Source organism: Passer domesticus, chromosome 12 (assembly GCF_036417665.1).
Source record: "Passer domesticus isolate bPasDom1 chromosome 12, bPasDom1.hap1, whole genome shotgun sequence".
Taxonomy (NCBI): Eukaryota; Metazoa; Chordata; class Aves; order Passeriformes; family Passeridae; genus Passer; species Passer domesticus.
The window spans coordinates 15,895,762-15,910,773 of record NC_087485.1 but is presented as its reverse complement, the minus strand read 5'-3'; the positions used below and the strand labels follow the sequence as shown (position 1 = coordinate 15,910,773).

General features: G+C 39.6%; 1 protein-coding gene and 1 long non-coding RNA gene across 3 annotated transcripts in view; one reads left to right on the top strand and one right to left on the bottom strand.

Moving 5' to 3' along the window:
- Positions 1-15,012, top strand: part of ADAMTS18 (ADAM metallopeptidase with thrombospondin type 1 motif 18) — a 77,637-nt gene that overhangs the window by 51,414 nt on the left and 11,211 nt on the right. For both annotated transcript variants that reach the window (XM_064386734.1, XM_064386735.1), the window contains exons 17-18: positions 10,365-10,506; positions 11,698-11,824. In XM_064386734.1, the coding sequence (XP_064242804.1) occupies positions 10,365-10,506; positions 11,698-11,824 (269 nt within the window). The remainder of the gene's footprint in view (positions 1-10,364; positions 10,507-11,697; positions 11,825-15,012) is intronic.
- Positions 2,425-5,774, bottom strand: LOC135279380 (uncharacterized). The gene is made up of 2 exons (XR_010346634.1): positions 5,458-5,774; positions 2,425-2,738 (listed from the first exon to the last, which is right to left on the bottom strand). It is a non-coding gene; the product is annotated as an uncharacterized LOC135279380 (long non-coding RNA).

Here is a 15,012-nt window from a genome sequence, read left to right as displayed (position 1 = left end):
AGATTAAAGAATAGTGTTGAGTCATGATAGCATTCAGACTTAATTGTGTGATCAGTCATGCTGGATTGAAAGGCCTTTCACTGCTTTACCGAGGTCTGAAGTTTACTAAACTGTCACACATTCATCAAAAAGGTGCATAAAACACCCTATAGCATAATTTCTGAGTTGCACAGTGGTGATGGAGATTATGACTGCTTCCCATACATGGTATATAATAAAATCCAGTAATGTAAAAATTAAAGGAACCATTATGTCAATGCTCAGTGGTTACAGGTTCAAATAATGCTTCTGAAACTGCAGGTGAGTGGAGCCATTTTCACATCCACCTTGGTATGCAGTCAAAATGCTACATACAGGTTCCTGTAGAATGAATTTCTGTCGGTTCAGTTATTCTATTATATCTGTTTATCTCACAATGAAATTTGTGTCAACTATTTTGTTTGCCAGATGTCCTGTGTTGAAACTATTGTGAGCAGAAAGGAAACTTGGTACTTACATGGTTAGTTCAAGTCTTACAATTTTGAAATTGGCCTTTGCTACTGCTGTTCTGAGAAAAACCTCTTTCTGCATTAGGTTGCTTAGCTAGATTTTCTTCTAAAATGCATTGGAATATCTGAGGGGCCATTTCTGGCTGAATCATGCAGGGCTTTGCTTTCTGTTAGCTCCATTAGTTTGCCCTTTTTAGCTCTAGCAGGTCTTTGGCTTTGTAACTCAGCTCTTTGGTCTGTTTTGGTGAATCCTTCCTTCCCCGTGAGAAGGAAGGATCTCTCTCCAGCAGGGATTCAGTTGCTTCCCACACCTTCCAGCAGCACCCTGGAATGTGCAGTGCCCCTGGGGAGCATGGCACTGGGTGCTGTGGCCCCTGGCCATGGCAGCATCCTGCTGTCCTTGTCCCCATCCCATGTCCCAGGCTCTGGGATCTGTTCCCTCGCCCAGCTCGGGCCTGTTAAACCAAGAAAGAGCAAGCACAGACTGGGACATGAAATATATTCTTCAAGGGTTATTAAAGCTTTCACAAGTGTCCAGAGGAGTGTGCATTTGGAATACTGAAGAGCTTTGCTGCTCTTCCTGCTGGCTGAGTAATGGACTGGAACGTGTCCTTGGGAACTGCTGAAGGCCCTGGAGCATGGGCATGTTAGACTCTGTGAGTGAACACAAGCTTTAGACCAGGCAGTTTGACATGGGCTAAGGGTTTGTGTTTCCACAAATTGCCATCACAATTCACAATGCCTTTTGCAACATTTTTCTTCATTGAAGAATTTTCATTTTGGGTGTGTGTGTTCATAGGGATCTTCCTTTAGTCAGATCAGTTTGGTCTACAAAGCTACAGACATGCTTCCCTCCCTGCAAACCATCTGCCTTACACCAAAACCACCACACTTACAAATACTATGAAATGTTCAGCTGAACTCCCAGGAATCTTATTTGCCATAACCCAAAGTAGATTTGTGCTGCTTTATTATTATTATTATTATTATTATTATTATTATTAAGCTGAAGTATGAATAATAAATGGCCTGCAGGAAGACTTGGCTGCATATCATGCACATACTTTGCAGAATAAAGATTAAAGAAAAGAAATTAATGCCAAATAGCACTTCTATTTTCATCCTTTCAAATTATGCTAAAGAGTTTTATTAAGATGTAACATTTAACTGGAGGCTGTTGCTCCTTTCAGAGCTTATTTAAGCTTCCCTTGTATTTTTATTGAAATACCTACACCACTGGCATTGGTAGCTGGGGATTCTAATGGCTAAAAATGTTATGTGTTCCCCAATTACACATATATATGAACTGGATTTAAGATGGTTTTTTTCCCCCTTTAACAATTTAGGCAAAATTCAGCAAGCTCAATTTAAAAAAAAAAAAAAGGCAGAATTTTCTGTTCAGAGATCTGAATTATGTATAACTTACCAGTAACTCTAAGAAGCAAAAATGCCAGAAAACTGAAGAAACATGTTTTGAGAAACAAAATTGCTGAATGTTTGCTTGCAGCCATTATAGTGAAACAAATCCTGCTTCAGCTCTAAATATCAGAAACTGATGGTAGGCTGAAAAAATGGAGCATTTAAGCATACTACAGTGTAGCTTTGTTTTCATTTTTATCTCACCTATAATTTTCAAAGAAGCACACAAAACTGTCCTGCTGCAATTTTTTATACAACTACATTAGTTTTATGTAAGATAAGGTTTCCCAGGGTTTGGACCTCAACTTCTTCCTGTAATCTTTAGATTTTTAATTTTTTTCTTTAATTAGGCTGTATTCAAAAGATATTTAATACTTTTTTCCTAGATTAGGGCTGTTGTTTTTCTTCCAAAACAATTCAGTGTGAGCCCTAGTAAAATGATGCACTGCAGGTATTGAGGACGTGGATAAATTGTATGTATAATACAGGAGCTTTTATTATTCAGGTGGGCTGAAAATTGAAGGTTTTGCAGCTGTATTTATTGCCATTCCCCTATGACTGAATGCCAGATTAACGCAGCTCGTGCCCATTTCATTCTGCAGTTAAAATTTTGGTAGAGATTTGTGTGGTGAGTGAAGTGGTCCAGGTTTTTGCCTTTGTTTCTGCATGCAAAGCAGGCTGCAGGTATCCAGGAAGCCCAGGCTGTGCACGTCCTCTGAGCAGCATTCCCAGGAGAGGATGGGACCAGACAGGTCTGGCAAGTCTGTGCTCAAGGCAATCGCTTCCTTTGAAATGCAGTCATCCTCCAAAGTATTTTCTGGAAAGAGACAACTGAAGCATGTATTGAGAGAGCAGAAGGAGATGCAAATAAGAAAAAAATCTTTAAATTTCCCATTGCCTTGCTCACCACAAGTTCAGCCTTGCAATTCTATGAGATGTGGTGTATTTATATTTTATTGTACAGTGTGTTCCTATGCATCTGCTTTTCAAGAGTTCAGCTGAGCACGTTTCATTTCATCAGACATTGCAGACCTCAACACTATTCAAAAATGGGTGAGAGAGCAGGAAAATATATAGAGTGCTCTTCTTATTTACCCTAGAATTTCAGCAAACCCTCCCCTCCATATCTATACTTCTATATATTATAGATATGTAATTATGGGAATGAATCACACTAAAAAAGACAAAGAGTAGTGACTCTGTAATTTAACTGGGTTGTGGGAGAAAAAGTACAAACTGTAGTGGCCAAATATTTTCTGAAGAGGAGAACATTGTGAGATGAATGTGGAATTAATATGCATGACCAGTATTTCCTGAGCACAACTGCTGGAAGGGTGAATGCACGATGAGGTTTTAGGATTCATCAGGATCCCTTCTGGATTGTTCAGGAATTGATTTCACAGAGAGGGGGAAGGGAAACCCCAGTGAACTGATGTCCTTCAAAATTTGTGTATCAGTGTCCTTCTGAAGTTAACATTACTGATATTTTTGGTGATTGTGGGTTTTCAAAAGCCAGTAAAAGCTGAAATGAAAAATATTCACAGATTCAGAAGACAGTCGCTGAAATGGCCCAGTTTAGATTACATGAAATAATGGTCAGTGGTCAGAGGGGTAGAAATAAGGTAGATGCTAATCTAGGATGAGAAATTGATACCAGCTTTTTAAAATATAGTTTTTGTAGCACATTTGTCTCATCTTAATCAGAAACCTTTTTTTTTTTTTTTAATGTAGCTGAATACCTTCAGCTCATTTATCTGTTATTTAGACCTAGGTAATCCAAGGTCAATTCTTCCTGTTTAAAGACCTTTTCAGTGCTTTTATATTAACTGAAAGCTATTCAACTTGAGGAGAAACAGTCAGTATATTTATCATTAATTGCCTAGCTTTGCAAACAAGGGCTGCCAGTGGGCACCACCAGCTGTTGAAAATCCTTTGGAGAAGGAGAGCTCCCACAGGGCTCTGTCACCTGTGGGGCTCACTGGGGACATTCATTTGGTGAAATATTCAGTCACCCTCCACAACTCAAATACTGAGAAAGATTCTGAAAGGGCACAAGAAAACAAAACTTTATGTGGGCATGAAAAAGGCTGCATAGCCAGGGATTGAGGAACTAATTTAAAAACATGATAGTTTTGTAATTTTGTGTTCCATTCTATCAATAAGCAGATGAAAGAAGAATTGACTGGTTGAGAAGTCAAATACAACTGGAGAAAGCAAAGTTTTTCAGGATGAGGCAGGATGAGAATCCTCCCTGAAGTTTACCTCAGACTTGGTGAAACATTAAATCAAGAAATTGTGACATCTTTGTGAAATAAAGAGAGTTTATTTTAACATCAATAAGTAACAGATGGAAAGGATGCTTTGTAAAGAGGCAGACATTGACAGAAAGAGAAGGTGAATGGAGCTTCAAGGCAGGAATACGTCTAATTAAATCCAGTAAATCACTTCCTCTTTATCAATAGGGGAAAACAGGAGAAGGGAGGCCAGGTGGAATGGCTTTGCTGATGATGTAGCTGCCACTGGGAGAAAGCCAAGTTGCAGTTATAAAGGATTACATTTATTATTAGCTACTAGATGATAAATTTGTACTGATTTCCCCTGAAGAGAAAGTAGGCTAAAGAGACCTAAGATGTACTTATAAGATACAGATGTTGACTCAATACAATGGATAAAAGGGTTCTCCTGTAGTGAGGAGAGATTAGCTGGACAGCATCCCTGAAGGTTGTACATTTAGCATGTGAACAGTGAAAAAAATGGAGCATAATAACAATGGAAGATAAATTTGAAACAGCTGAAGTAGAAATGAGATCATATAGGACCCTTTCAAGGATACTTCTTTTTTTTTTTTCCTTTTAATGACCTTAGTGGACTTGAAAAACAGTAGTTTGTCATAAGCTTTTAGTTAGGACTGTGTTTAAAGTTATTTTAGAAGTACTGAAGAGATAAAACCCCCTTTGTTTTAAGGTTTGGCTTAAGTACCCAGTGGGTAATTCTTCCTTTACTGCTTTCCAAACAGGTGTTCTCCCACTTTCCTTTGAAGCCCTGGTTCTGCCACTGTCAAGGATCCCATCCAATAGCTGCCCATTGAGGACAACAGACTAGTTTTAAAACTTGTTTTAAACACTTTTCCACCAGAACCATATATGCTGCATGCTTAAATATACCAGAATAAATTCATAGAAATCCGTGGAATTAACCTTGTTGAGCAGAGAAATCAGGATGTGGCTTAGGATATTGGATGTTGCAATATTTATTAAACAGCATGTAGATCCCCAGTGGATGACAGCTGCAGGTCTCAAGCAGAGCACAGCCAGGCACGTGTCCTCACACAGACTTCTGTCTGCCCTCCCTACAGACTGGTACATCCCCCTAAAGAAATTATCCAAGGCCTCCAAAGCATGGGAATGACCCAGGACATGTAGATGATGTTTGCAATGTAGATGCAGCTTAAGGATGCAGATCAAAGGCACTGTGGATGCTGGGATTCAGAGTTTGGGCTCTTGCCCATTTTGTGAATTGGACACATGCACATGAAAATAGTCCTTTTTACCTGGATTTTTTTTCCTCTGTGCTCAGCTTCTCTCTGTAAGTGATTTGTAAATGTCTTAGTCCTCCACAGAGTCTTTTTTCAGCATGCTACAAGCCAGGCATTAGTATTCTTTCTTATACATGGAACAAAACATCGTGGAAGGAATAGGAACTTAGCTTGTATCAATTAATCTCTCTTAATTCAGTGTTCTGCAAGTAACTTCACATGCACATCTTACAATAAAAAAATACTGGAAAGCACCAAGTCAATCATAGCAAAGCAATGTTAATAGACTCTTTAAAAATCTGACCTACAGAATAGAGTATTATATTGGAAACTTAGGATGGCCATGAGAAAAAAAATCTCAAACAAAGGAGCAGATGCACAGCTAGTGTAGAGAATGTATTGGTTTAGCTTTCACATCAAAATTAGCAGCAAAGGGAAAAGGTTATTTTCTCAGGAGAGTTGAATTTATCCATTGTTTTAACATTTTGTGCCGTAAGCTAAAGGCACAGTTCCTTTCCTTCGGAAGAGATCCAGCAGATTCCAGCCCCAGAGCCTGTGGTTTTCCAGCTCAAGAAGCTGTAAATTTTATAACTCTGCGCCCTGCGGTCAGAGCTGCTGAGTGCTGTGTCTGAAGTCAGGTGGTTGGTGTGTTAAAGGTAGACATTAAACAGTTCTGTTGAGGAACTGGAAATGTTTAAGGAGGTTGTTTGCCAGCTGTAAATTTGGGAGCAAATGCCAGTTGGCTGAAAAGATGCTGGAATGCATCCAGTTAAGTAGACTAGCGCTGGAGGTCTTTCCAAATTTGTAGGTCTGATAACTTGGCTGAATATGCAGACTTCAGTTATTGGGTTGTTAAGAAGGGGCTTTATAATGAATGTTTGAAAATACGATAGAAAACTTTTTATATGCTCGTTACTTTGCCAAAATTGCAACTTTGCAATAATATTGCATTCCTGATGAAAACTCAGTCAGACGTTATACACCATGTACTATTTTTCAGCTGAGCACCAGCAACTTCAAAGCATATATTTTTTTTGTGCCCTGCTATATTTTTGTCTCCAATATTTCTCCATAGTTTGATTTTGCCCTTTTCCTGCATGGCTGGGATGATGCAGGAGGAGAGACAGTGATTCTGCTTCTGCTTGGTAAACACTGCCTCTCATCGCCTGCTGGGTGGGAAGGGGCTCTGGCTTTGGCTTCTGGCCAGGAAATGGAGTGGAACTTCCCTTCTCCTGCCTGTTAGAATTGTGGCTACTTCCCAGCGTGCAAGGAGGGGCTGTAGCCGAAGGTCTTAAAATGTGTATGGCCCAGCTTGCCTGGTGTGCAGGATTTACCCCCAGGCACACACCCAGCTGCGAGCTCCTTGCACCATGGTGTGGCTGTTCTCTCAAGGGATGGATTCTCATGGGGCTTGTTCTCACTCGTCCCAGACCATCCCCTTCACTCTGCTAAAGCACCAGCTCTAACAGGAGTTAGAGTAATAAGCAAAACTGCCACTCTTACCTTCTCATCCTCCCCCTTTCCTGGTCTGAACTCTGTGTTCAGAATGCATTCCATCTGTTCCTTGCCTCCACTGTCACAAAGAGCACTTTCAGAAGACAAATGTTCGGTCTAATACTTCAAGATATTTTTATTAGAAAAGTTTTAAACTTTGCTGCTTTTTGGCCACTGGCACAGCACAGTTTTATGACAGTTGTCAGAGTCAAATGAGATGAGGACTAACCCTTACACGAGGTTTTGTGGTATGGACAAAACCTCCTCCTCCTTTGACAAAACTTATTAAAAGGCCAGACAGAATTTCAGCCTCTGCCCTTGAAGGAACACAGAGCACCTACTGAAATGGGAGAAAGTGTTTCTGGCTGCCTAAGATGCCGAGATCTCTGCTAATACCTTAGACTTGGAGGATGAGTAAATGTAAATTAAAATATTTTGAGGTCTGGTCTGTAAGAAGAAGCAGGGAAGGCATTGTTTTAAATGAAGAATGGTATTAGAGGGCTCAGTTCTTACTACACTGCATTTTTTTCTGAAACACATGTTCTGAAGCTTTATGCTTCAGACATTTGTCTCAATTTGTCCTTGAGAGAAGAGTGGAGTGAGCACATTGTTGCAACCTGTTTTATCTGTAATGCCAGTGGACTTGGAGTTCAATATTCAAACTCTAGAGCAGCTGTTTTAACAGCTGGAATTTTTGCTGTCAGCAGTCTGATAGATTTGTGAAAATAAAAATGTTTGGCAAAATTGCAACTTTGCAATAGTATTGCGTTCCCGATGAAAACTGGGTTGAACATTATACATCCTGTAGTATTTTTCAGAAGAGATGTTTCCCTTCAGCTGAAGGGGCTCTTAAATCTTATCACATTCATCACAGATAATGATGAATAACCAAGGGACAAAGAAAAGCCCCCCAAAAAGTTACACTGGGCATTGTTTGGATAGAGTATAGCAAGCAGGGTGCAGAAGCACACCCTGAGGAAGGAGCCTGGAGTGAAACACAGAAGCTTTGTGAGATGCTCATTAGTGAGCCCCACGTGCTGGGAGCACTGGGGAGGTTCCTGGGGAGCCACTAAGAGACCCTGAGGTCTGGGGTGCATCTGTGCAGGGCAGAGAGGAGTTGCACAGCAGTCTCAGTTCTCATGTTTCCTAATTCCAGAGTATTTCATTTTAATCCTGTTCTTGTAAAATAGTTGTGATATATACTTGCATCTATAACTCATCCCTAAAGCAGAGCTGGTAATCCTATTTCTATCAAGAATTTTCATTCAAAATAGAGGTCAGTAATCACTCTCAGATCTATTTCTTCCATAACCTCACTGTTATTCTAAAGTGCTCATGAATTAAGCTTGGATGGCTGAAAAAATTCACACGAAATACTGGATTTACCTGTGCTTTAGAGAGTTTCTAGTATGAATCCTCCCAGGAGAAGGCACATACTCTTCAATTCATTTGGAAGTATTTGACTTTTGCAGCCCTAATTGTTGTTTTCTCAGTTTGGATCATTATTGAGCTTCCCTGACTGAAATAAAATCTTTGGCTACTAAGAATAGAAATTATAGCATTCATTTTTTCTTTCTTCTAGAAAAGCAAACACTGTGCAGTCCAGATCCTTCATGTGTTCAACATTATTGAGCTGCAGATCATGTAAATTTGGTCAGAATTTTCATTGTCATGGGCAATTTCTGTGTTCCAATAGGTACATTTTCAGAATATCTTAAAACCTTTGCCTACATTTCAAAATGTTATTATGTTCCTTGATCTTAAACAACATAAATGCGAGTTTGTTGCTATTTTATGAAACCAGACTCTACAGAGATCAGTTCTACTTGTATGGATTGCTTAAGTTCTCTGTGTAATGTAAACTTCACTGAGAAGTTATTAATATTTTGAATGGCAATTATTAAACATAGACTTGAATTGTACTTGAAATACTAATGCTTATCAAAAAGCAAATTTAGGAACTGAGGTTAACTGCACCTGCTCTTTGTGTTACTGTGACAAGATCCATATTGGTGAAGAGTTAAAAGTCATTAGAGCTCTGTAACTGTAAACTCCCACACTTTTCTACTAAGTGTGGATAGAAATGCACTTTGCTGCCAAAAGTTTCTAAAATAAATTTTGTTAAACAGAAATTTCTCCCCAAATTTAGGTATGTGTCAGATGCTCATGCATCTTGCAGTGATTATAATTCAGTCTTGAAATTAGTACAGTGAATGAAAACTATAATATAATTCACCACTAAAATAATACACCCTTGAGAGCTGGGCTCCCTGACTTAGATGACAGAGATTGTTATTACAGTCAGTAATCACACTTTCTATAAATTTTCCAACACATTATGCTGAAATAGTGAATAAAATATTCACTATAGGAAAAAAGGATTTTTCCAATCCTTTTTTGCTCTGTAGACACCCAAGGACAGGTTCTCACCTGCACTGAAACTTTATCAGCTTCAATCACCATCAGAAAAAATGCAGCTGAGGGTCTTACAAACAAAATTTATCACCAGTCCGCATAGAAAGAGGTTTTTTTACAAGAAAGAGGCTTGTGTTTTATACCCTTAGCCCCAAGAAGTGAGGAAGCCATCTCTAGCCCCCAGCTGTGCTGCTGCTTTGCTCGAGCTTCTGCCAGGAAAGATCTGAGTCCTGCTTGGTGGGCAAAGGCTTCCTCCTTGCTAGATGTTGCATGTAGGTAAAACCCTAAAAGGGAAGCCCTTCTAAACCATGGCTCAGGCCTGCTAAGTAGAGAAGGACTGGGAAAGTGACTCAGCTGAATTAGAGGTAGAGAAACAAGTTATATAACCATTATGTGTTCCCATCATGGTGTATGGTGGTTGGCTGCATGATGTGTGTTATGATTTAAAGCTGTGTAAGTGAGAAAGGCCTGGCTTTGGCAATAAAGCAGCTCCTCTTTGCACTGCCTGGGGACTCTGTGTCACTGCAGGCCCTCACCCACCAGCAGAAGGACCAGCCAGGGCTTTGCTGCCTGAAGAGAGGAGATGCCTCCCATCCCCAGGTCCATGTCAGATCCATGTCCTGCAGTGCCCCAGGCAGAGTCCAGCCCCTGCAGGGGCTCCCAGTGGGAGCAGGGGTCACAGGGTGGTGTTCTGGGGGGGATGTTCCACCCCTGCTCCAGGCAGTGCTGCCGCTCCGACCCAGTCAGGTGCCCCTGAGTGTCAGGAGGGGACTCTGTGCACCCTCTCTTACAGACCTGCAGGTGTTTTTCCAGGCAATGATTTGCTGTTTAGGAATTGCTTTGATGGTCTTTCCTTTGGGTCTCCTGAAAATCCTCTCACAAGCATGCTTTGTGTCTGTATATTTTGTGTGTATCTTGTTTAGTTCATCTTCCTTCAGACTGACAGAATCCTTTTTTTTTTACCTCCTCCTCACCATTTTTTTTTTAAACAAACCCCTAATATCCCTCTACAGATCCTGTTACAAGGCAAAAACCCTGGGATTTCTTGGGAATATACATTTGCCAAAAGCAGCATTGAAAACAAGACATCTGTCAGAAAGCACAGCTACTCCTGGGTGACGGTGCAGTCTGAGTGCTCAGCGACCTGTGGTGGTGGTAGGTGACTTTCCCATTGCCAAGCCTCTTCTTTTTAATTTTTTTTAAAAGCATCTCAAAGCTTTTCAGCTGCCTTTGATTTTGCAAATATATATTGATACATACAGGGATTTACACTGAACACCTGTTCCTTATTTTTTTATCCGATAACTTAGAACACAGAGGAAACAACTTAGTAGTTATTTAGAGTAAAAAAGAGTCATGCCAGTGAGTCAGTCTTTTTTGTTTAGGTCAACCCATATGCATATCATATCTTCCTGTTGAAGTAATGTGGAAACTAATTATGCACTTTGATTTCCACAGACACCTATTCTTTTAAATAAATCCTGCATGTTTTGTCAGTGAATCTCGGATGTAAAGAAAGCAAAAAGCTGGCATGTGGGAAGTCTGTAATACCAAAGGATACGGCTGGGCACTGAAGGAAATGCTCCTGTATTGGGAAAAAGTTCAGGTGTAATTCAGGAATACCTTGCTGGTGCAGTGTCAGAACTTCACAGCAACTCAGTAAATGGTTTATGGAAGAAAGATCCACCAGGAGCACTGTAGCCATAAAATATGACAGCTGTATTTTCTTCTTTCCTGTTAAAAGGCTGCAGCATGGATATAAAAATGATGAAAACAGTCTTGTTTCCAAATTAGATTCACTGTGCCCAATGAACCATGTGTGAGGTGAACGATAGATCTCAGTTAAAAGATAAATCTATAAAATCACTTAAGGCATTTCTGTAATTGTCCTGCCACTGCCACTTGATTGAGTCTAAGGTACAGGTACCTGCAGAACTCAAGAGTCTGTAGAGATTCACTGTAAAAAGAATGTTTATATATTATTTACAGAATGTATATTTGTGGTTTTCAAGTGTGTGAGGAGGGCTCTAAGCAAGCACTACTAGTGTCTGCAGGGAATTAGGACTTGAATAATTGCTAATTTTTTGCTGGGGGAACAGTCTTCAAATCTGTTTTTTTATAGCTAAAATGTTTTATCTGGCTTCAGTAGTATCTGTGCTACAGAGAAAGCAATCAATGCTAAAAACATGTTGCCACATAAAACCATATTTTATTTAGTTCAAGTCAGTGGATTTGTAGCAAGGATGAGTTTAGACTTGTTTAGTTAAAATTGTTCCCTACTACTTTTTTCTCTTACATTTCAGATACAGGTTTATTATAGTGTTTTCTTTTCTAATACTTCCACAGGACACATTACAGCAAAAGCAATTTGTTTGGAAGATCATCGTGCACGAGTCAACACCTCCTTTTGTGGCCCAAGGACGAAGCCTTTGACTGAAACAAAACTGTGCAACACAAATCCCTGCCCAGCCTAGTAAGTTCTCTGGGTGCCTGCTGGCTGTGCCCTGTGCCTGGCTGTGCCACGGAGGGAATGCTCTCAGGGGGAATTGTTTGCCTGCTGGATGAACCCCTGGAGCCCTGTGAACGGGAACCAGGAATTGCTGAAGGTGCTCTGCCCAAGGCTCCCAGTGGGGTTTTGGGTCTGGTGCATAAAGAAAAGGCTCCTGAGGGCTCTGTCCCTGTACTGGGGTGACACAGGGCAAATCCAGCTTTCCCAGGGCCTCCTTCTGCCACCTTTCCTCATCTTGAATCACTAAGCCCATTTCCTGAGTAAAGTGCTACTCCCTGTGTGGAAGCTCTGCCCCATGACTCGCATTCCACATATTAGATTAGGCTAAAAGAGTCTTGTGAAGTGTAATTAGTGATTTTTGGACAAAATGTCCCACAGAGTATTGTGATGCCACAAAGAGGACAATCTGAACCAAATGAGCTGTCAGCAAAGCTTCTGGTGCCCACAAAAATATATATGAAAGCATTGCCTTTGTGAACAATCTTATTTTCGAAAAGATGTAAGAAAAGCGAGATGCAAAGGAAGACATTGACATATAGATAAGCACTTAGAACCCAGCTGGTCTAAATCAATTTAAAAACCAAGGGAGTTAACACTGATTTATAGTAGCTGAAGTAGGGGCCCTTTGGGAAAAAAAAAAAAAGTTCTGTGCTTATATAATTAAACACAGTATTATGTGGCTTAGGACAAAATGGATAGATTAGAGGACACAGTGGCCACCTTTCTTCCACTGGTTATTTCACTTTTGGATTCCTGAATTTGCAATCTCAGCATTATTTTAATTTTATATTAAAGATCAGAAGAGCTGTATTTTGTTGGACTATATATTTCAGCCTTCAAAACAGGAGATTTTCTAAAGGAATATGTTGAAAAAAATTAAGAGTGTTTCAGTCAGTGGGAAATAAATACACTTGAAGGTGCATTGAAGCAGAAGAAATGGAAGAAGGGTCCAGACCTGGCATCATCTGCTGGTTTTATTCTGGGGTGATAAAAGCAACAGTAAAAGCAGTTGGCTAAGCCTGCTCCCATAGTTTATAAAATATCCCATTCAATGATGTTTAATAGGAAGTATTCCTCATCCCCCCCAGTCTAGGAGAGGATGGTGGGTCAAAGCAAAAAGATGCATATGCTCTGTAGTGACTTTGGTTTTACTTAAAAATCCATACTTTGCAATATGTTGAACATACTGAAAAATAGTTCAGTAATAGTTTGGAATTTCCTGCACATTTAAAGAGTACAGCAGAGTACACCAAACCCAAATGCCAAATTACACACTCTGACCACAAAAGGATAGAGATAAGGTTTAAATAATGATACCTTGTGACATGAGAGCCCCATATTACTGCTTCAGCAGTTTCTCTAGATTGAGTTTAGCCACATGATTTTCTCAATACCAATTTTAAGTAATCTTTGTAGCCAAACACAATGTCTTCATATGCAACTTATCTTCTGCCAGGACTATTTTTGTCCAATGAACACAGAAATGTAATGTCTGTGATGTCTGCAGGGTCTGTCTAAGCTCTTCCTTCTTACCTTTCTTTTGATGTGGCATCGTTATGCTATAAAGCTCCACCCAAATCAGATTTACTTGTATTGACTCCACACAAAATTTCTGTTTCTGATAACCTTAGATCCTGATGTATTTTGAACATCCTCTGATATATATTTACCGTGACAATGCTGAATATTCATTTTGACACACAGTGCAATATTTTCATACTGAAATCACAGCTATTCTATGATTTACTACTTTAAAACAAAATTAATGCATCAAACCATAAAAAGAGTACAAAAAGAAAACATGTAAAAGCCCCAGGCACCTCCAGGGAAAAATAGTTCAACTCACTAATTCATTATTCTTAAAATCCTTAGGATATATTAATGCATGGAGGATCTACATGTAGGACCATGCCTTAAATTAACAGGTTCCCATTCAGCTGAGTGAAACTGTGCCAGGATATCTCTGCTGAGGAATCTGCCCAGAAACTCACAGCATGTAATATTTCCCATAAACCCAAGACTGCCAACAGAAAAAAAAAAAAAGAAAAAAAAAAAAAGTAGGATTCATAAATACCATGGAGGAAACAAAAGAATATCCCAAATATACCAGACAGAACAGGCAGGGGAAGGAGGTGACAGATGAGATACAAGTGTGCCAGTTTGGGGACATAAACGAGGCTCCAGACTTGTAAAGGTCAATGAGGAATAACTGCTGCATAAGAACAAAGGCTGATTAGTCTGAGTGGGACCAAACTACTGTCCCACACAGAAAGACACCAGCACTGCACACTGCTGTTGTTGGATTTCAGAGCTGCCAAATCTGGTCATAATTATTTAGTTATTTGAACTAATGAAAGATACTCTTGGATCACAGCCCAGATAATCTTGGAAAATGGAAGTTTACTAGAGGACATTAAAGTAGGTTTACTGCCCTCTCCTCTGTGAAGAGGGGAGCTTTCCAGGCAGTTATGGTGAATAAACTCTTAAAATTAACACTTTTGGTCACTCCACCAATGGCCATTGTTAGGAACATCAAGGCAAACTAATTAGAAGTTGTAAAATGGATTAAAACTCTTTTCTCAGAAGTTTGTAGTTCAACGGCCCAAACATTTATAAATCAGACAAAAAGAAAACTTCTGACATGTTCTGGAATTGCATAATGACTGACTTTTCACATTAATATTTCTTTGTCCTTAAATTAGTGCTTTTTACATTTCTCACTACTTTTGGCAGTTCCTGAAGTTGCTAGACACTGAGAGCTGGGATTTCTTCTATTCCCAAAGATATTTTTCAAAAATAGGCTTTTTATGAATTTTTTACAATTAAAATTAGCTTTGTTTTCAGGCAGCTGTGAATAGACAGGCAAATGGGGTGCTGTGCATCTTTCACACAGGATGAAGAAAGCTTTCTTGTCACTAAAGCTTTATGTAAGCAGCTATTCCAGTGGTCACAGGATAGATGCTGTGAGAAACTGTGGAAGCAGGATTGGCCAAGTGATCAGATGTGAGAGAAGAGCCTTTTCCTTGACATAAATTACTAAAAATTTCTCAAATTGTTTAAAAATCTTCAGTTTACTTTCAGTGCTGGGTCTTTGAATAAGAGTTCTCAGTGAGTAATCATTTAGTCATTCATAATTTCTTCTGCTTTTTCAC